Source organism: Notamacropus eugenii, chromosome 1 (assembly GCF_028372415.1).
Source record: "Notamacropus eugenii isolate mMacEug1 chromosome 1, mMacEug1.pri_v2, whole genome shotgun sequence".
Taxonomy (NCBI): domain Eukaryota; kingdom Metazoa; phylum Chordata; class Mammalia; order Diprotodontia; family Macropodidae; genus Notamacropus; species Notamacropus eugenii.
This window is the reverse complement of record NC_092872.1, coordinates 217596264-217618119: the sequence shown is the minus strand read 5'-3', so window position 1 is coordinate 217618119 and position 21856 is coordinate 217596264. Positions and strand designations below refer to the sequence as shown.

Here is a 21856-nt window from a genome sequence, read left to right as displayed (position 1 = left end):
AAGTCACTGCAATTTGCTGCCCAAGTCCACTACAAATTAATGTTATCCAACCTCGCCTGGGCCTTTGCTGCTACCTATTAATCCTTCTACTGTTCCCTAACTACTCTCTCGTGCCCTTCGCAGCATCTACCCATCAGCCACCTCCCTTTTCAGCAGAAGACCTCATCTCAGCTTAACTGAAAGAAAACTGAAACTCCTCCTCCTTCCTGAAGTCACACTTCTAAGCACCCTGGCATTCTCTTCGTCTTCTTTGTTCCAGTTTCAGATGATGAGGGAGCCCTTCCCCTTGCCAATGATAATTCCTCTACTTACAACTTTGATCTCACCCCCTCCTGCCTCCCTGGGAGCGTATCCTTTTAATCATGCCCTCTTTAATTTTCATCCTCTCTATATCCATATCCCTGCTGCCTTTAAACATGTTCAGATCTCTATCGTTAAAATATCTCCCCTAGACCTTCAAAAGCTATTAGCCTGTATCTTTTCTCCCTTTTAGAGAAACAGCTATCTATGCTTATTGCCTTCACTTTCACCTCCCACTCACGCCCCAATTTCATGAAATCTAGTTTCCATCCCCAACACTTGACAGAAACTGCTCTAAAGTCAGCACTAATCTCTTTACTACTAAATTCTACAATCTGTCCTTTTCCTCATCCTTCTGGACTTCTCTGCAGCATTTAACACTACTGACTATTCCCTCCTTCTCTAAATTCTCCTCCATGGTATTTCAGGACTCTGTTCTGTTGTGGTTCTCTTCCTAGATGTCAGGACAATCCTTCTTAGTCTCTTTTACAGGCTCATCATCGATGACCCACACCCTGTGTACAATAGTTCTCCAGGGCTCCATTCTGGGTTCTCTTCTTTCTCTCTCTAGATGATTCTGGAAATCTTATCAGCTCCTGTGGATCCAATTATCATCTCTTTGCAGCACACTACAGTCCTCTTCCCTCTTCTAAATCCTACACTGCCAATTACCTATTGCACATTCTACCGGCATGTCCCCAAAGTAACTCAAACAAAAAAAAACAAAACAAAAACAAAAAAAAAGAAATTCACTATCTTCACCCTTAACCCAAGTTTTTTCTTCCTAATTTCTCTGTTTAGGGCACTACCATTCTCCTAATTACTTAAGGTTTGCAAATTCTAGGTTAATTGACAGGCAGCATTATGCAGATGATAGACATAGAGAACACTAGACCTGAAGTCAGCCAAGACTTGTGTTCAAATCCTACCTCAGACACTTATCACCTGCTCCCTATTCTGTAAAATGATGGTTCCTTCTAGCTCTATGTTCATCCTGTGACCCTCTACTCTTTTCTTGCTTACCCTGCTCCCGTTATCCAGCCCCGCTTTGGCATCTCTCGCATCATTCCCCTTCCTCTTTACTCCTGTCACCCCAGCTCAATTCCTCATCACTTCTCTCCTCAGGTTCCCTGAATCCAACTTTTCCCTTCTCTAATCCAATCTCCATATGGTTACCAAATGAATATTCCTAAAATACAGGTCTGACCTCTACTCTCCAACTAAAGAAGATTCAATGGCTCCCCACTGCCTTAGCATTAACTTTAAGTTCCTCTGCTTGACAATGGAAGTCCTTCATAATCTGGCTTCAGTTTATCTCTCCAAAGGTAATTACAGATTAATCACCCCCTCCCAATCTATACTCCAGTCACACTGGCCTCCTTGCTGTTCCCCAACAGAAGGTTCCATTTTCTAGCTCTACACCTTTGCATATGCTTTGCTCCCAAGCTTGGAACACTCTCTTCCTCAATTCCACTGTTTAGAATCCTTTGCTCCTATCAATTTGGCTTTCTTGACTGCCCCAGTTACTGGTGTCGTCCTTTCCCAATCACTTTGGATTTGATTTGTACATATCTTTTAGGTCTTATCTGGGAACATGCTGTAGCCTCTAATATCAGGCAAGCTCCTTTAAGGGACAGACTACCTCACATTTGTTTTTGTATCTCCCACACCCAGAACAGTGCCTTGCACATGGCAGTCACTTAATAAACACTTGTTGGTTGACTACAGCCTAAGAAAAGGGTGGTGTGCAGGGCAAGTAATAATGAGCATCAACCTAGAATCAATACTTAAAATGCTCTGTCAAGAAACGAGGATAAGATATGCGGGCAAATAAACATTTAGAAAAGGAATTCCTAAAAGATTCAATTATATCCCAAATATTAGCTCAGGCAACTAAATGGTACAGTGCATAGAGCACCAGGCATGGAATCAGGAAGATCTGAGTTCAAATCCAGACCAAATCACTTCCTAGTTTTGTGACAATGTATGACTGTTTGCTTCATTTTCTTCATCTATAAAATGGGATAATATAAGTACCTAACTCTGAGGGTTGATGTGAGAAGCAAATGAGATAATAATTGTAAAGTGTTTAACACAATGCCTGCCACACAGTAAAGCACTACATAGATGTTACCTATGATTATTATTACCTATTATTATTTTATGATTATTATAAATGCTAGTAGGGCAAAAGAAGAAAAAGTGACTAAAAACTAAACATGATTTCCCTCCTAGGAGCATATTAATTTAATTAATTCTAAAAGGTCATTCTAAAATAACCACAGTTTCATCATACCTTTTGAGAAAAAAATACATAATAACTAGAAAAAGAGCACAAAACAGTTAGGACCCTTAATAAAACCATTAAATAATCCTCAAATATCAACCTGTGCTAGTCAGTTAACTTAAGCCAATAGAAGACCATGTCCACTTTCCCACCCCTCAAAAAGTATGTCATAAAATGTCAGCCCTTTTCCTGTAAAACTTCACTATTTCACCAGTTTCTTTCATAACACTGAACACTTGCCAAGTATCTAAGAGAGTGGATTCTTGTTCTGGTAGAATTTGGAGTAGATAGCCTCTGAAGGCCCTTCTAACTCTGAGAATTTATGTTCGACTGGATGTGTGGAATAGAAGCCAAAACACATGCTCGTCTCTCAACTGTGAGACTGCAAAAAAGGTTACTACAAATGAAAAGTTCATTGATGATATCATAAAAAATGATAAAGTACATGGAGAGCTTTGATTTGCAATTTTTCTTTCCCAAAGAAAAGACAATAACGTAGTAGAAAGGAATAGGAATAATAACTACGAAATGAACTAAATTAATGTCTCTAAAAACAGAAAAAAGACATTGTGAAAAATACGTTCACTGCCTCAAAATAAAACTGCTAGATACGGGAGAGAGGTCCCCCTTATCAATCTGTTTTAGTTCACTGGCTCTCAGACCAAAACACAGCAGTCATCAGCAGAGGAGCTGCTCAATCTGGGCAACAGCTGGGGCAGAACAACTATGAAGAAAAAGGCAAAAGAAACTGCTTGCTGACAACTTGTCAAGATTATACCCTAGAAACTCCACTGCTGTCAGTCTACAATCAGCATCCGTCTGCATTGAGAGGCAGAGGCTACCCAGATCTGAGGGTTTTCTGTCAAAGGTTTTTTCTGAATAGGCACAGATGAGAAGCACAGAGCATGATCTGGCCAGTATCAACATTACAAAGGCTGTCAAAATGACTCATTTTGTTGTTTCTATTCAGTGATTATCCTTCACAAACTGAAAATCGACTCTGGGCATACAGAAAAGAGGGCAAAATTCCTTCTCTCTCTGAAGTCTGCCAAAGAGAAGGACTCAGACCCATTTCTGCTGTTATTCACGTACCTGTAGCATGCCTTGTCCATTTCCTTCTATGGTACCTTCATAAGTTACGTGTAACCGAGTTAATTTTTTTTCACACCTACAATTAAAAAGATTTTCCTTTAAGTCTGTGGAATAATTTTTCACTAAATGCAAAGGGCCTACTACCATGTTTTTGTCTCTTTTTAAAAAAAAACAAGCCAAAGGTATGGGTGGAGAGATTCAACAAATCCCACGTGATTTTCTCAATGGTTTTCTGTTCATTAGCTTGTTAATTATATTTTTGTTTTTGGTAAAAATGAAGGCCACAGAAATTCTGATCTACTGTATTCTTTTATTCATAAGGTTGTTAAATTGACTTACTGCCTTTAAGTCATCCAGAAAACACAATCATTCTCCCCTTTCATAAAGAACAGTCACTGACATGTTTACCTAGGCTGAATTTAAATTAAAACCAAAGATGTTTGAATTCAACCACATGTAAATATAATTTTTTCTGTTTTCCATTTCTTCAGGAAACTATAGGAGTTATGATAAAGAGAAATAGACTACCTTAGCACAGGATACTAAAAAAGCCAAACTACTCTGATGATTAAGGGAGGCATGGTATAGTAAAAAGTACTAGAATCACAGATCTAAAATGGCAAGGACCTTAGAGAGCATCTAGTCCACCCCACTTATTTTACAGATGAGGAAACCGAGGATAATGATTTGCCCAAGTAGTGAGCACCAGAGATGGGACTTGAGCTCATTTCTCCTTGTTCTCCAGCTGTGCCCTCCCCAGTATACCTTGTTGCCTCCCATGTTAGGAATCAGAAAGTCTGGAGTCATATCTCTGCTATGCTACTTACTACACATATAATCTTTACCTCTGAGATTCTATTTTCTCATCTGTAAAATGAGAAGAGATTAAATTATCACTGAGTTCCTTTCCAGATCTAAATCCTATCATTTTATCCGAAAGAACCAACTCCTACCTATCATTCAAAGTTCAATTGTAATGCAAACACCTCCACAAAGGTTTCCCGGATTGTCTCCTTCTGTGATCCAAGTCAGTAATGACTCTTACTCCCAACTTGGACCTCACCTTGGGGTATGATAGTTAATATTTAACTATCAGCTTTCCCCAACTTTTAAAAAAAATATGTACAAGACACATCTTTAAGTTTAATATGCATTATTAATATTTTTCCATTAACTTCCTTAATTTAGACAATCAACAAAACAATAAACCAAGTTGATTTGCAACATTTGTCAATTTCTATGTTGTAAATGTTCACACTGAAAATTTAACAATCAGCTCTTGGTATGAGCCGATTCTAGCACACCCCTGATTATCTAACACTTTTTTCTGGCCTCACTTAAGTACTTACAACATACTACTTTATAGTACAGCCATCTATGTATGTCATAGTCCCAGCTAGACTACAGGCTCCATGATGTCAGGGTCTATCTTAACTAAGTTTCAAATCTCTCTCAAAATCAAACATAATGTCTTGCATAGTGGGCACAAAAGTAATGCCTGATGACTTGATCCGCTGAATGAAAAAAGACATTTTCAAAGTCATGTAGAAGGCTACAGGATGGGGACATGATCAGAGCAGACAATCATTATTGAATATCATTGCTCAGTTTCTTTCCTCTTTGGTTTCAATGAGCATCAAATACATATACAAAATTACCTTCATCTAGTCAACTAAGCCCTTATAATATAAAACAGACACATAAGACCAACAGATATCATGAGGTCACTGGAATATTAATTCCAGTTGTGTCTCCAATTTTCAGTGGCTGGGGTTGGTAATCCCCAAAACTGTGATGTTGACAAATATAACACAGTATAGTAAGCAGAGAGATGGAACTGCAATTTGAGAGTCTGGGTTCAAATTCTCTCTCTTACATTTACTACCAATTCCCTTAAAATCTCAAGGCTTCAGTTTTCTCAACTGCAAAATAAGGGGGCTGGATCTCTAGGTTTCCTTATAGCTCCAAATCCATGATCCTATGTTTGTTTGAGTTGCCCCAACTATGTATCAGCACCTGTCTCCTCATTCCGCTCCCACCTACCACATATTTGATCATCTACTTCTTACGTTTAAAAGAGAAAAAATCTTACACTTGGTAAACAGCTACAAGCCCGTTCACCCCTCTGTTCTACTTCATTAACAGTCAACACTTGCTCCATGATACTTGCAAAGGAATACCAAGCTTGATTTCAGCATATTGAGAAGTCTTTTAATTTCTCTATGCCTTCTTATAAATTGGATACAGTGCCGAATAGGCCAGTTAACAAAAAAAAGTTTCCAAATTAAATTTTCTATTATGAAGTAAAGAGAGGTCTATTAGTTCAGAAGGAAATCTTACAAAATTTGCCCAGTGGCAAACTGAATAAACATGCTGTCAGAGGAAAGTTTTCTAGTACTGTTGCCACACTGATGCCAGCTATCCTGACCCATTTCTGGACTGTCTTTCCTCTCCTCCTCTGCCACCAGGTGCTAAGGGAGGAGACAGTGGACCATTCTCCCCTCTTTATGTGTCAGTATCATCTGGGTGACGGGGACAGCCAAGTTACTTAACAGCAGCAGGAGCTCCCCTGTGTCCCTGATTGGTCTGTGCTAGTTTGTTATTTCTTAGTAAGTCTCTATCTTAACTTTATGCTAAGACAGCAGAATTAAAGTAAAAATATTGGCTATTTAACAAACATTCTATTTTAAAAATGCCGTATTTTTCTTAAGCCACCCTCAGCTAAGTTCCTCTCTAGAAATAAGTACAATTTAGACAAATAAAAATTACATCTATATATGTATATATACACCCATGGAAATAAATATGAATGATGTACAGTATTCACAGAAAAACTGCTCTATGTAATCTTTACAATGGGCAGGGTTTAAAAATCACCACTACGAAGTGATTTCTTGGAATTAATATACAAACCAAAATGTCAAACATTTACTGAGAATATGGGACTTGGGAAGTCCTATATGATATATCCTAGATTTGAAAATAAAACACTTAGGCATGTTTCAAAATGCAGGCTGATTCTCACCTTATAGAACTTCTCCAATCATTTCAATGATAATAATTCTATATGTATGTGAAATACTTCACTACATCCATAGATTGTTATAACTTAGCACAATGCTTGGGACATAGTAGGCACTTAATAAATGTTTGCTGACAGGCTTATTGACTATTTTTCCCATCTTAGAGATGAAAAACCAGGTTCATATGATCAGACGAGAACAAGCAGACCGGAAGGAACCTCAGAATCACTTAGTTCAACCCCTTCATTTTTCAAATGAAAAAAGTAAAGTTCAGAGAAAGTTAGCTGGTATGTTCAACATCACAGTGACCTAGCACAAAGATTCAAATTCCGATCCTCAGAGTCAAGCCTTAGTGCTCTCTCTCCACCATACCACAACAACTCTCTAAGAAAATACTCCCACTATAACTTGCAAAAGTAAGACACACTTTGGAGTATTGGGCTCGTTTCTGGGAAAGATATTCTAGAAATGACACAGAGCAGTCACCAAACCTTTGAAAGACCGTTACACAGGTGAACAATTCATATTTGTACAGGACCCGGTGAGAAAGTTAGTACAAGTCTTATTATGCCCATTTTGTAGATGAAGAAACAATATCTTGGACAGGTTGAATTTATCTTGCCCAGAGATACAAAGCCATTATGCTGGACCTTGAACTGGAACCCAGGTCTCTCCTAATTCTAAGTGCCTCTGTCCATTATACCAGTAGCATCAGATTCAAACAGAAATGGGTCTGGCCTGCATAGTGACTTAGGAAACCATAAATTAACATCTATGTTGCATTATATTCTTTTTATTTTGCTAAACATTTCCCAGTTATGGGGGATGTTCTCTAGGGGTGTCTGACACCTCTGCACTACATTGGGCTGCCTACCAGTGGATTTGATTTATTTAGAGTTATTGCAGAGAACAAAATGAGGATGAGGCTTAAATATAGATGGACTTCAGGCAAAAACAGCCATTAGAGTTTTAATAGAGATCAGCTACACTAAGCCTTTTAGAACATTGCGTACAAAGAAGTTTCTAACAATTATATAGAGCTATCACAAAATGTCATGGCCTGTCTTATCAGGTGTGTATGCATGTGTGCATGCATGTGTGAGTGTACGTAATTGAAAGAAGGAGCAGTAACAAAGCATAATGGAGACACAATTGACCTTGAAGTCAGGAAGACCTGATTCCGAAACAGTGGTTTTGTGATTTTGAACACATCACTTAACTTCAGTGCCTAAGCAACTCTCTAAAATGATCCATGTTACACAGAAAGCACTGATCAGAGTAGCAGAGGTTTCCTCACTCAAGGGTCACTCTCTATTCCTACATATAAAGCGAGCTGCCTGCCTTACAAAGTGTGTACATAAACACCATCAGTTAATCAATAAGCATTTCTTAAGTGCATAATCAAACATTTATTAAGTGTCTACTATGTGCTAGGCTTATTAACTGCTAAGTGCTTACTAAGTACTAGGGATACAAAAGAACATTCCCTGACCTCAAGGACCACAATAACTAATAAGGCAGCTTCTGTGTCTGTCTGTCTCTCCCCATATATGTATGTATGTATGTACACACATACATAATGTATGTATATTTACGCATGTATACAAGCATGTGTCTGTACAACATACCTAGGTGGTACAGTAGATAGGGAGCTAGGCCTGGAATCAGGGAAGAGCTGAATTCAAATCCAACTCCTGATATTTAGTAACTATAACAAGTAGTAAGTCATTTAATCTGCCTCAATTTGCTTAATTGTAAAATGTACATAATAAAAAGGGTTGTTGTAAGGATCCAATGAGATATTTGTAAAGAACTTAGAATAGTGTCTGGCACATAGTAGGTATTTAATAAATGCCTGTTCCTTCCAATATACGTATATGTGTATATATGCATGCACATGCATAATGAGCTCTTTATCAGTGTAAGTATTCAAGAAGAGACTGGAAGCCATTTGTGAGATATGTAAGAGGGGATTTGGGATTCAGCAGAAGACTCCATTAGATGTTCTCTAACATCTTTTCAAACCCTATCATTCTAAAATGCCATACTTATTTTACCTAGCCTGCCTTTTCTTGTAAAAGAAATTGTTGTTCAATATTTCCTCCACTTTATTAATCACTTCAACTACTCAACCACAGCTAAGTTAGTGTTCTCTTTCAAACCAACCTCAGTGTCATTACCTGCTGGTAAGAAGATTCCTAGTCCTTCAGGTACCCCATCCTAATACAGCCACCCTTCTCAAGTGGGTGCAACTAGAAGCAAATCCTTTCATCATACAATTTCAAGCAGTATAAATGAAGGCAATTCCAGTGATGTAATGAAGAACTAATTTTTACAACGTAAACTTCAATTAATATCAACAGGTAATAGTGCACTACGTAAACCAACAGCATTGGCACAGGCATAATGGTGACAGCTATAGGACTAGGTAGAATAGTAAGCTTTTGGCCCAATAATACTTATAAATTTAATGCCTCTAGAGGTTTACACATTAAGATAGTAGTACCAGAGATACTCTTTATCATTAATGAAAGCTTTAAAATTTTGGTTATTCACATCTCCATATGTGTGTATGTATCACTATATTTTGCAATATTTTAAGTGATTCTACTCTCCAAATAAAATTGGATCTTAGAACTCATGTAGCACAGCCTCCTCATTACCCTTACCTCCATTTCATATTGGTAGCCTCAGAATTTTAAATAAAAATTTGTTCCAGAGATAGAACTAAAACCAATAGATGGGAGAAGTTACAGGGTGTTACTTGGAGGCTCAAAAGAAGAAAAAAGAATAATTAGAATTATCCAACAATGGAATGTGCTGCATAATGAGAAAATGAGCTCAGTGCTGTTTGGAGTATTCAAGGAAAAGGGAATCCTCTCTCTTCACCTCCATCCTCCCATCCCAAGAGTGTAAGCTCCTTGAGAAGAAGGATGGTTTTTAACTCTCTTTATGGTATGAATATCTGAAAGTGCTTAATAAATGTGTCTTAAATTGAAAAAAAAATAGCGGGTAAAAGAATAAAGTGAGAACCTTCCAAATTTAGGCAATGTGGAACAATCAAACATGAGTTAGACAGGTCCTTGTTTTTAAGGCTCTTACAGTCTAGTACAGGAGACATTTATATATTTGTAAATATATAAATCAAGTCAAATGACCTAAATGCAAGATAGCACCGAAGAGCTACATTAGAGGAGGGAGATAACACTTCTGATTAGAGAATTATGGAAAGTTTCATGGAGGAGAAGGCACCTAAGTCAGGCCTTAAAGAAGAAAGAGGTAGGAATTTGAAGAGTAGAAGAGAGAATTTATATTCCAATTGAAGATAATCACGTAAACAAAGGTAGAGAAATTAAATTATGAGACATTTTCAGAAATAGTGAGCAATCTAGCTTAGCTGTACGTGAAGAGGAATTTTGCTGGAAAGAAAGGTTAAGACCAGATAATGGAAGATTCTGAACACAAGACTGAACAATCAAACTTAAGGAAACAGGAAGTCAAGATATTTTAGCAAGGAAGTGGCATGGTCAAAGTTCTGCTTCAGAAAGAATGACTTGAGAACAATATGGGGGATACAGTAGTAGGTAGAAATAGTAATGGAAGCAATACTAATCAGGTCATTATTGCAATAGTCCAGGAAAGAGGCAATGAGGTCTAAATTTGGGCTGTGGCACTAGAAATTATTAGGAGGTGAAAGATACTATCACTGTCAGAAATTGAAACCCAAATGGATTAAGGGTTGAGTGTAGGTGGGTAGGAGGAGGCGTAAAGGGGCCCTTTCACTATAAAATTCTATGATTCTATGACAAGAATCTTTTAGTGCATGTGCTAAATGGTGATGCTATTATAGGCAATATTTTCTTTACCTTTCCCATTCTGGAAAATCTTGAAGACTCTGTCTTGTAAATGTCACCAAGCCAGTAGGTTCTATAAAAGCAACAGAAGAAAATGCACATATATAAACATACCACAAGTTTCAACTTTGAAGAAGTTTGTTCTTCAGATCATGAGTAGGCTTAACAGTGATTATGGATCTGACCAAGGAACCCAATAATAACAGAAATAACACATGTTCTTCCCTTTAAAACACTATCATTTTGAAACTCTTGCTTTCTAAAATACTCTTCCATAGTATAAATTATCTACAAAAACACTATACAAAATAAATAATCTATAAATAAAATCATGCAAAAAGAAGTCCTAAGAATGTGATTTGGTTACTAATAGTATTCAGATTTTTAAATTAAATTTTATACTGTTACAGTTTTTAAAGGATGCTTTGGGGTCAAGACAGATAAATCAAAGGTTAAAACATATGCAGTCCTAATAGCTGAATAGGAATGCTGATGCATATCAAGAGATTTGTGAGAAGAAAAAAAAAAAGGATCTACCCTAAAGGATCCAATAACTTCACAGGGAAGGAATAAAAGAAACCTTACTAATCCAGTAAATGCTACATTACAAGAGATGTCCCTTTTGGTTTTAAGAAGTCATTTCTGAAAAATCAAATGATAATCACAAATATATCATCTAGACTAAAGGTAATTAACTTGATTCAAAGAGTGGAATGAATAAGTCCAACCATTTTTAGTTATCTTCTGCTCAACTTTTTTAAAAAAGCTTTTATACAATGAGACATGTCAGAAGCTATTAACTATAATGGAGGTTATTATAGTTATATGCCCCAGTAAGGGCCTGCTAATTACTGCATTCCTAGTAAGCTCTCTCATTTTAAAAATTTTCAACCATAAGCAACAATAACTCAATAATCACACACTGAAGTTGCATTGGAAAATTCAATTTATGAACAGAGCTAAAAAATGTTTCTACAGAAACAAACACTGTCATTCCTTTTTTAAATGAATGGATAAGCTTTAAATATTTATATTTACAAAGAGAAAAGCAGCCAATCAAACTCTTCAATCCCTGGATATACAGTCTTTTTAGATACTAATAGTGTTCTATCATCTACCTTCCTTGTCACTTAATGGACAGATAAGAAATAATAAGTTGTATCTCCCTATATTAATACTAGAAGACAAAGAGAAATTCATAGCTGTATATAAACTGGCAGAGGGACAAGTAAGTCCAAAGAACGTCAGGAAGAATGGGCCTTTGGACAGGCACTGATTAAAATACCAATACAGACCACATAGATTAAGCTCAAACAAAACACACAATTTCCTCTCAGAAATATAGTATTTTATTTAATCAATTATTCCAGTTTTAAAAATTACTACATATATGATTAGATTATAAATTTTAAATAATTTGAACATAGTATACAACATTAAAATAACAATGAAAAAATAATCTTTGATATTTAGAAGGTATTTCTGGATCTTTTCATATCTCAGGTTCATCACTGAGACGTAACAAGCATTTAGTGTATAGGGTAGTGCATTTTAATTCTGGCATTAACAATTGCTCATTGTGAGACCTTGGAAAGTTAAGTCTTTCTGAACTCAGCTTTTTTATTTGTAAAATAGACAGTTCTGCCTACCTCATAAGCTAGCTTGTGTTGTTGCTATGTTTGTCCTTTGTTCTCGAAGAGGACCATGACATCAAGATGATGACATGACTTGCAGTTGACTTTGTTTTGAGTGAGGGAGGGCTGTGCAGGTCACCAGTCTCACTTCTCCTCCAGAGCCATTTGAATCCAGTGATCAGGACAACTGGAGACGGCCCAGGACACAACGTGGGACCTTGGCCATTTTAGACTAAGTAAGGTCTTATCAGACTCTCACTCGCAATGAATAGGCCTCTAAGTGTGGGTTCAACCTTCATTGCCGAAGAAGACCATGTCATCAGAGAAATAATGACATGAGCTGCAGTTGACTTTGTTTTGAGTAAGGGAGGGCTGTGCAGGTCACCAGCCTCACTTCTCCTCCAGAGCCATCGGAATCCAGGGACCAGATGTTCATCAGGATGACCAGAGATGACCCAGGATGAGGCAACTGGGGTTAAGTGACTTGCCCAAGGTCACACAGCGAGTGAGTATCAAGTGTCTGGGGTAAGATTTGAACTCAGATCCTCCTGGCTCCTGCACTGGTGCTCTATCCACTGCACCACCTAGCTGCCCAGGCCTCTAAGTAATTACTCAAGGGATGGCCCCTTTTAAGAAAACAAGAAACAAAAATCAAACTGGGAAGGGAAAACCCTCAGGTTTGCAGGGTAAAAGAGAAACCGTTACTATTTAGCAATTACATTACAATTATGTAATTACTAACTGCTAGCTTATGTGAGGATCAAATAAAATAATTTATGAAAAAATCCTTTAATTACAGTTTTTGTTGTACAGTCATTTTAGCTGTGTCCAATTCTTTGTGACTCTAGAATTTTCCAGACAAATATAATGGAGTGGTTTGCCATTTCCTTCTCCAGCTCTTTTTACAGATGAAGAAACTGGGGCAAATAGGATTAAGTGACTTGCTCAGGGTCACACAGCTAGAAAGTGTCTGAGGTCAGATTTGAACACAGAAAACTAAGTCTTCCTGACTCCAGGAATACAAAATTTTGATCTAATTGTTCATCCTGTTTTCTCCTTATATTTCCATGACATGAAGAACAAATGTTTTAGACTACAGTTTCTATACTAAGAGATAATGAACAGCCCTAAGAATTAAACATCTAATTCCAAAATCCACAAATTTCTATGGATGAGTTCTATCTAATTAAATTCTGAATAGTGAAAACAAGCTAGTTAGTAGGGTTCACTTTTGAACAATTTCACATTCTATGGTCCTAGAAAAAGAAATTTTAGCATTTTTCCAAATTACTTGAAATGTTAAAAACTTAACAGTTCCTTTAGGAAGGACCATAATTTGCTCCATTTCTCTAAATTTAGAACTGTTTAGTTAGAGGAATAGGACTTATTTTACTCAGATTTAGAAAAGCAGAAAAAGACCCATTTTTCTCTAAGAGATGATGGACAGGGATGGACCTGTGATTTCAGTGATATGGAGGATTCCCAGATGAAGAATGTCTCTCTATCAAGACAGGTCAGCACCTTCACTGCAATTTACAGTCTCAGATCCTAGAGCAATTAATTAGTTAACGAATTTGTCTGGGGTCAGGGATGTGATTTTTTTTTAATTCAATATGATTTTATTTTCAGGTGTGAATTCTCTCATCTTACCTGCCCCCCCAACGGAGAAGACAAGAAATACAAAACCTATTACAAATATATCTAGTCAAGCCAAACAAATGCCCACATTAGCCACGTACAAAAAACACAAATGAAACACAAGCCTCAATCTGAACTTAGTCTAGCACCTCTGTTTGGAGGTGGGCAGCATGTTTCATCACGAGTCCTCTGGAAATGTAGTTGGTCACTGTGATGATCAGAACTCCTGAGTCTTTCAGAGCTGATCATCCTAACAATGTTATTTGTTGTTATATAAATTGTTCTCCTGGTTTTGCTCACTTCCCTTCATATCAATTCACATGAGTCTTCCCAGGTTTTTCTAAAGCCATCCACTTCATCATTTATTACTGCACAAAAGTATTCCACCACATTCATAATACTATAACTTAGTTTCTAATTCTTTACCACTACAAAAAAAGCTGCTACAAGTATTTTTGTACGTAGAGATCCTTAATCTCATTCAATGAAAGGAAAAAGATTTTTGTAACAAAATGATAATTATTTTACTTAGTTGTGCCATCTCTGAATGTGCATATGGTTATGTGTCTCTTGCTACTTATTTCATTAGTAGAGGATACCACTGACAATGACAAATACAAAAACCTGTCAAAGTTGTGTAATCATATAGATTTCAGTGTAATCATATAGATCTTACCATTAGTTCTTTCAGAAACAAGTGAATAATTAGCCGTGGCAATATATGCAAGTTATTAAATATAAAGCACTCACAACAACAGGGGAAAAAACACTAAAAGGATAATTTAACACTAGAGATCCAAAATGACCCGATGAAAAGGTAAGTCTATGACACGTCCACAACCTAGCTTTCTCTACTCTTCTCTATAAGCCCAGCTTACCCTGGCACATCCTTAAGATAAACCTGACCACCAGCAGCTAAGCTTCCACCTCAAAATTTCTCATAATAGAAAGCACTACAACAGAAGCAACTAGGTGGCACAGTGAATAGAGCACCAGTCCTGGAGTCAGGAGGACCTGAGTTCAAATCTGGCCTCAGACAACTTGAACTTACTAGCTGTGTGACTCTGGGCAAATCACTTAACCCCAAATGCCTTGCCTTCCCCCCTCAAAAAAAAAATACCACAACAATTGACTTTTATTAACAACTGCTAATCACCATTATGAAAATCAACATTTACTACCACTTTAAGTGGTCTGAATATAGGTCATACTCCTTAAAAAGTGATCTTTTTTTGAAAGGAAAAGATATATCAGGCAAGTGTACACTGAAAAATTACACCAAATTACCATATTAAACACAAACCCAACAACAAAACTAATTGACCAATTTGGGGGAAATCTATTTTTTTCCTAAAAGTAAATAAATAATATCCTGCCATCCTAAAATGGCAATGTAGAATGTTCAGCAGAGAAGTCAGACTTGGAAACATAGAGTAAAGAGGGGAAATCTTTTAAAAATCTAAAACGTTTAAATTTATACACAGTATCTTTACATCAAGATTCTAAAAAGTCAATTAACTGTATGCATAAACATGAATTTCTCCAAATTCAGCAATTTTCCAGAGCACTCTCTCCACATCCGTCACTGCATTTTTGTGAGATAATCATACTTGTTAGTTATTACCCCACAGAAAATAGGACTCTATTTACTGGGCTTGCCCTCACATCCTCAGACACTTCCATCCCAGGAAGTCGCATCCGTATCAAGTATAAATTTTATGTTAAGATGCTACTAACATGCTTTAGGAAAAATCTTGCAACCTCTCCTCTCCCCTTGTCTGCCCCTAGAAGTGTCTGTGGTGAAATTGAAGATGTTTCCTCGCTTTCCACTGGACCCCTTGAAGTCCTAGATTGTTCTCACACTCACCCTCACCCTCTTCATCCAGCTTCCATCTATACCACGGAATTTGCAAACACCTTAGCCCCAGAAATAGGTACAAATGTTTACCTACCTACTATTCCCCTATTTGCTTTCCCTGCCTCCTCCAAGTCTGGGTTAAATCCAGGTTGTTTGAGGACCCTAAGCTAAGAGGGCTGACTTGTTCCCACACCCAGACCAATGAAAAGTTCCCCACCTTTTATCCCATTTGGGTGATAGACAATACCTGGACCCTGGAATTTTAGGACTTTTGCAGCCAAGGAGGAGATTTAACAAAGATACCTTTTTCACATCCATTAGCCTTCTCTTGCTCCAAGGACTACCTCATTACCAAGTCTGGAAAGCCCACTATAAAAGTAAGACCCCAAAGCCATGTGAACATCTCAATCTATGACAATGAGTTCTCAAGACCTACCCAGGCAGCTTCCAGTAGCATTCCCTGAAGCATCTCTCTACAAGTGAGAGACCCAAAGAGCAAGAGAAAGGCCACTGTCTGCGAGTAGGAGAATCCCAAGGACAACCTCCTAATATTCTCCAAAAAACTACTTTATTCTTCAGATTTGGGGATATGGGAGGGAGAATTTTTGAAATTTGCAGTGAAATCCTACTTCTAAGAATCTAGGTCTGGGACGTAGGCAGTTATTGGAAATTTGAAAGGAGAAAAGTTCTGTTCCTTCATCTTGCAGCATTAGGAAAAAGGATGCATGTACACGCAGGTTTCTCCAACTTGTGTGGGGGCCAATGAGGAAAACAAATGACAATCTATTTTGGGTCTATGACAATAAAAGTACCATTACAAACCACAGTATGGTCTCAGATAAATGAGAGATGGGGGAAAGTGTGGCCTAAATTCAGACAATAAGGTCTATGTACAAATTAAGACTCAAAGATAAAAATCAAATTACTATTTCAATTATTTTTGGCATTTTTGACTTTGTTTTTTTTCTTTTTACATTAAAGCATCCTCAAACATCATTCTCCATCATAATTCACTAGCCCCTTTCACTGAAAAGGCCATGCAAGAATAAAATGGATTTACTTTTCTCTGTGACTTTTCTAAAGTAGCAGAAAAGGGTTTTAAGCTTCTCAGGCTTCCTTGTTGATCTTCCTTCAAACAATCTGAAAGAGACAACAAAAAGAACCCTACATTAAAGACACTTGACTGGTGGAGGCAACATTAAATATCACCTAAAAAACTGGTTAAGAGGAAAACTTTCACATAGATCTCTTATAACACAAAACTGGAAAACTAGTTTATCCTAAGAAGCAACTGGTCACAAAGTAGTTTTTCCCAATCATATATCTCAAAGGCAAAAACTTCATATGTGAATTTCCCCAAAGTCAATTAAGGGCACTAAGTATCATCATGAATGACAATATTCCCCAACTAGTGACCTATAAAGAGCAAGCTGTGTTTACATTTCTTAATACCATGAGCCCTTCAAACTGACCAGAATAAATGTCCTCTCTACACTTTGCAATTAAATTGTCTTGGACCAAAATGTTCACATCTGGTTTTACGTGGCAAGTAACAGTGTCTTGAACTATATTGCTTTGGGTAATTAAGCAAATGTATTTTTTACATGGTAACCAAAACATATCGTGGCATCTAGCTTCCAGCAACCTGGACTTGTACTATTTAATTTGGTTTCCTTCAAAATGACATGGCATTGTTATTGCTAATACATAATGCAATTTGTCCAGAGGAAGTAGCAGTGGGAGCTTTGGAAGCAATATGCCCTGAATATATAGTTCACTAAGTGATGCTTAATACAAGAATAGCCTTTTGGGCTTAAGATCATGTTTTTGAAAAATATTTTTAAAATATACTGAGGATCACTGGGAATAAAACTGATGTGATAGCATCCATTTGCTTCCAAGTTGTGCATTCTGAATTTAAAATCAGAAATGCTCCAGGTAAAGTCTACTTTTTAGGGCTGAAATAAGTTATTTTTCAGTTAGAAAAGCAGGCTTACATAATTTCTAAAGAAATGAGATAATTCCATAAGGAAATCCTGCTTAGCCAATGAAATGAATTAGGGAAAGGGAGAGGAATAAGGAGGAGGGGAAGAAAGTAATAAAGCCTCTCCATATAATCGTTAAGGTTATGTCTGAGAAAATAGCTGATGTGAATATCTAAGCAGCAGTCAAGAAAATATACAAAATTAGTGAATAAAGCCTGATATTAAAAATTAATAGATTAAGCCATCCTGGATATCCTTTTTATTTAAATAATTTAACTTTTTCAAAAGGGATTTCTATAGTAATTTTACCAACCTAAAATAATTCTTCTAAAATTCTCTAATTCTTTATCTACTCTAAGAACTTGGTTGATAGCTAAAGAAGTTACTTCACTGCATAAGTTTGTATTTGACTTCTCAATCTGTAATATCAGAGTAGCTGACAAATATAAATTTTTAATAAATCCCATTAATGTTTTAAAAGTAAAGTAGCAGCACAGCAGTTTAATTAAACACCTACAAAATAAATAACAGTGTACTGAATGGATATAGCAGGGTCTAGTCTACAATCTTTTTTTCCATTTTTCCTACATAGTAGAATAAATCAGGTCAGATTTAAAAGTTGGCTACCCAATTTTTCCCACCAAAGAAATTGTGGTATATGATTAGAGAGAGAAAAGCAGTTGTTGCATTAAGCAGCATAAACTACTACTCTCTGAAAACTTTTAAAATCCTCTTTAAAACATTAAATTCATAATTATCAAAACTTTAAAGACTCATGTATTCTCCACACAGGGCTTGGTATTTTCTATGACCACACACATAAATTAATAATTTCAGGAGGCTCTGAGACAATAAATGTATTACTATGGTGATAAAGACTGTCCTGGCAGTTATTGCCATCCTTTACAAATTATAACCACTATTTACTTTGCAGGTCTACTCCTGACTGATATAAATTAGAGAGCTTTTCAATTTACTCTGCTTATTGCTTTTCATAAGCCTAATTTCAATCCTAGACATAACAATCTTCATTATCTTCTCTTCCTGATTAGCCAATAACATTCCATCCACCCTTTCCCCAATCCCCCAGAGAATTGCAGAATAATAATTTTAAAGGTAGAAGCAACCTGAAATACCATCAATTCCAGCTCTTTCATTTAAAAGATAAAGAAACTGAGGCAGGAAGGGGTTAAGGAACCTGTAGCTGGTAAGTACCCGAGGCAAAATTTAAATTCAAGTCTTCTTAACTCCAAGTCCAGTACTCATTGAAAATTTCAGTTTATTTATAGTCCATCCTCTTAAACAGCAAAATTAAGACTTTATTGCTGCAGGGTTTTTTAAAAGTATAGCCTGTTTATCTATTTAAATTTGCCTAATGAGCTTAACCATAAATCAAGATAAAAACAGTAAGTGAAAAAAAAAGAGTTTACTTCTCTTACAACAATGCAATATTGTTTTCAGTAGTTTCCTACTTAGAACCTCCACGTTTCGGTTCTTTCTTTGCCCTAGGTATAATATGTACTACTTGAAGTAACATTTTGCGGAGCAGACAGGCTCAGCACAGAGGCGCATATCCTCAACAAGCATAGTGCTTTGGCATCACGAGGTCAACTAGAAAGATGTGACTAACAGTTAAGGGTCACTATTCATTCCATAAAGAGTTATTAAGCACCACGTCAGTGCCAAACATTGTACTCAGCACTAAGGATACAAATACAATGAAATAATCTCTAAAATAGCTTAGTTTAGCATGTGAATAGGAAAGGTTAAACAACTTTTTCCTAACAGAAGCTTATTCTCAGCAAACCTACAGAGGAACAGGTGGAACAAGGGTCATGTCCCTATTAATTGGCACTATCCTTCTGACTCAGGAACACACTCACACCGAACAAAGCAATTCCCTCAGAGGAATATATAAAGTTAATGAAAAATGATTCTTGGCCTCAAATCATGCATTAAAAGTTAAGGATTCATTCCATTAAAGTGTATTGTAAATCAAGTACAAGCACAACCACCTCCCTTTTAAGTGGAAGTAATTGATAAAATTCAACTTTAAATTTTCAGCCAGGAAGTCACTCTTTCTCTTATAAGATGTTCTGTCAAATGGCCTGGCCAGGATTTCAATCTAAAACATAGGCTGCGAGATGTAAAAGCTGCCCAGGGCAGACCACTGCAGCAACCGACAATTTATCTTTGCCCTTCTGGGTTCCAAGCAATCTCAGCAGCATCAATGCTAATCAAATTGGAAGCCTTTCTATGGATGTTTAAGCATTCTGGGACACAGAAAGGCAGGCAGAGGAGAAGGTCAGAGGTATTTAACATAACTAAGCAGGACTGTAAGAGCACTATAATAAATAAAAGGAGGATTTATTCAATTTATTGACGTCAGTCCCTAACCACATACTCTTACTGTTTTATTTGATTCAGACAACTCACATCCCAGGTTACTCATCTCCCACATGGATAATGGAAGGAAAAATCTTTTACATGCCACAAACACATTACTACAAGTAGTAACCATGCCAAAAAATTGATGCTAAATATGTTATATCCAACAGGTACTGGGAAGGGGGTGTACTTCAATGGTATGCTACTAAAATTACTCAAGGTCACCAATCTGTTCTCACACTAAATGATCCAAAATAAAATAGGAGAAAAATTGATATTGAATGTCATGATATTAAATCTGTAATTTAAGTTTCATTAGTTAACTGAAAATGGGAAAGATCTACTGTTTTCAGAAGATGACAGAAGGAAGGAAACTTAGAGGCCACTGAGTCCAACCCTGTCATTTTACCATTGATGAAACTGAGGCCCAGAGCTTAAATGACTTGCCTAGTATTACACATCCAGTAAATGTCAAAGGCAGGATTTCAACACAGGTATTTCTTACTCCAAATGCAGCACTCTACCCACAACACACTGTCTCTGCTTTTCTTGGACTATGCTGGCACATTTTTGCTCCTGAGCAATCAGGCTTACCAAGAAAAAACAGAAAATAGAGATACTATTCTCTTTGAAGGATTATCTGTTTCCTTCTGAAATAATATCTCTTGGAAGCATGCAGTTTGAAAATAAGCCTACAGCATAATTCAGAACATAATTCATTTAAGATAATTTACTTTCTTCTTAAAAAAAAAAAAAGATCAAAGGAAGGGTCATACTCTTTTAAAACCCTATGTACACTTCAGTAAAAAACCTAGTTTTCATTTTAGTAAGTTTTAGCCAGTTTAGCTTAGCTACCTTCTCTTTCAGTATTTTTTAAACTCAGGTATTCATTTGACCTTTTATCATCTAATTACGCTCAAAATAAAATAAACCATACATCAAAGCCTTCCACATTTCTAAATCTTTAGCATGAAAATTTGAGGAAAATTGAGAACACCACCACTATGATTTCAGTGAACATCACAGAGGAAGAATGTCTTTTTAATAGTTAGTTACAAACTGGTCATACAATCAAAAGGATGGTAAACAGTGTTATCCTGGTTCCTTCTCCCAAAACATGCCATAAATGTCCTCAGTTAATATGGTGAGCAGATTGTTTATGCAAAAATCAGGCAACAGGCATGTCCCAGCAAACACACTCTTTTAAAGAAAGTACTTTCATTCTTCTAATTCATATTCCCATCATTAAGAAAATGTTACAATTCTTCCCCTTGAACCTACCCACTGAGTTTTCATTTAGATTTACCAAGCTTATGTCTTAGAACAAATTTCAAAGGCACAATTAGAATGCCCAATTAAAAAAATAAAGAGTACCTTACAAAAGGCAGATCCCACCTATCTTAAAAATCTAAAACACTTTAAAACAGAATTAGAAAAGTGGTGTCATTAATATAAGCACTGGTATACTGCAGCAGAGTTTTCTCCACAAGGGGCTGCCAAATGCTACAGTTCATTGGGAAGAAAAGGACCTTCTCCTTTTCTCTGCAGCAGTGATGCCAAGCAGAAAATTGCACTCATTGATGGGACCTCCATTCACCACAGGTCACTGCATGCTTTTTAGTTATCATGCATGCTTAATGCAAAATTCGTAGAAAGCAAAAGATAAGGGAAAAGAATGCACAATAATTGTGAGATGTGAAGACTTGGAACAAACTTGAAAAAAAATTGTAAGAGGAAAATATGAACCCAATTCTCAGAACTTTAAATGTGAATGAATCAAGTGATCAAACAAAACAA

General features: G+C 36.6%; 1 protein-coding gene across 2 annotated transcripts in view; it reads right to left on the bottom strand.

Moving 5' to 3' along the window:
* The window catches only part of PARG (poly(ADP-ribose) glycohydrolase), a 118758-nt gene that overhangs the window by 33698 nt on the left and 63204 nt on the right, over positions 1-21856 (bottom strand). For both annotated transcript variants that reach the window (XM_072627356.1, XM_072627364.1), the window contains 3 exons: positions 16747-16826; positions 10569-10629; positions 3680-3755 (listed from right to left, as the gene is read on the bottom strand). In XM_072627356.1, the coding sequence (XP_072483457.1) occupies positions 3680-3755; positions 10569-10629; positions 16747-16826 (217 nt within the window). The remainder of the gene's footprint in view (positions 1-3679; positions 3756-10568; positions 10630-16746; positions 16827-21856) is intronic.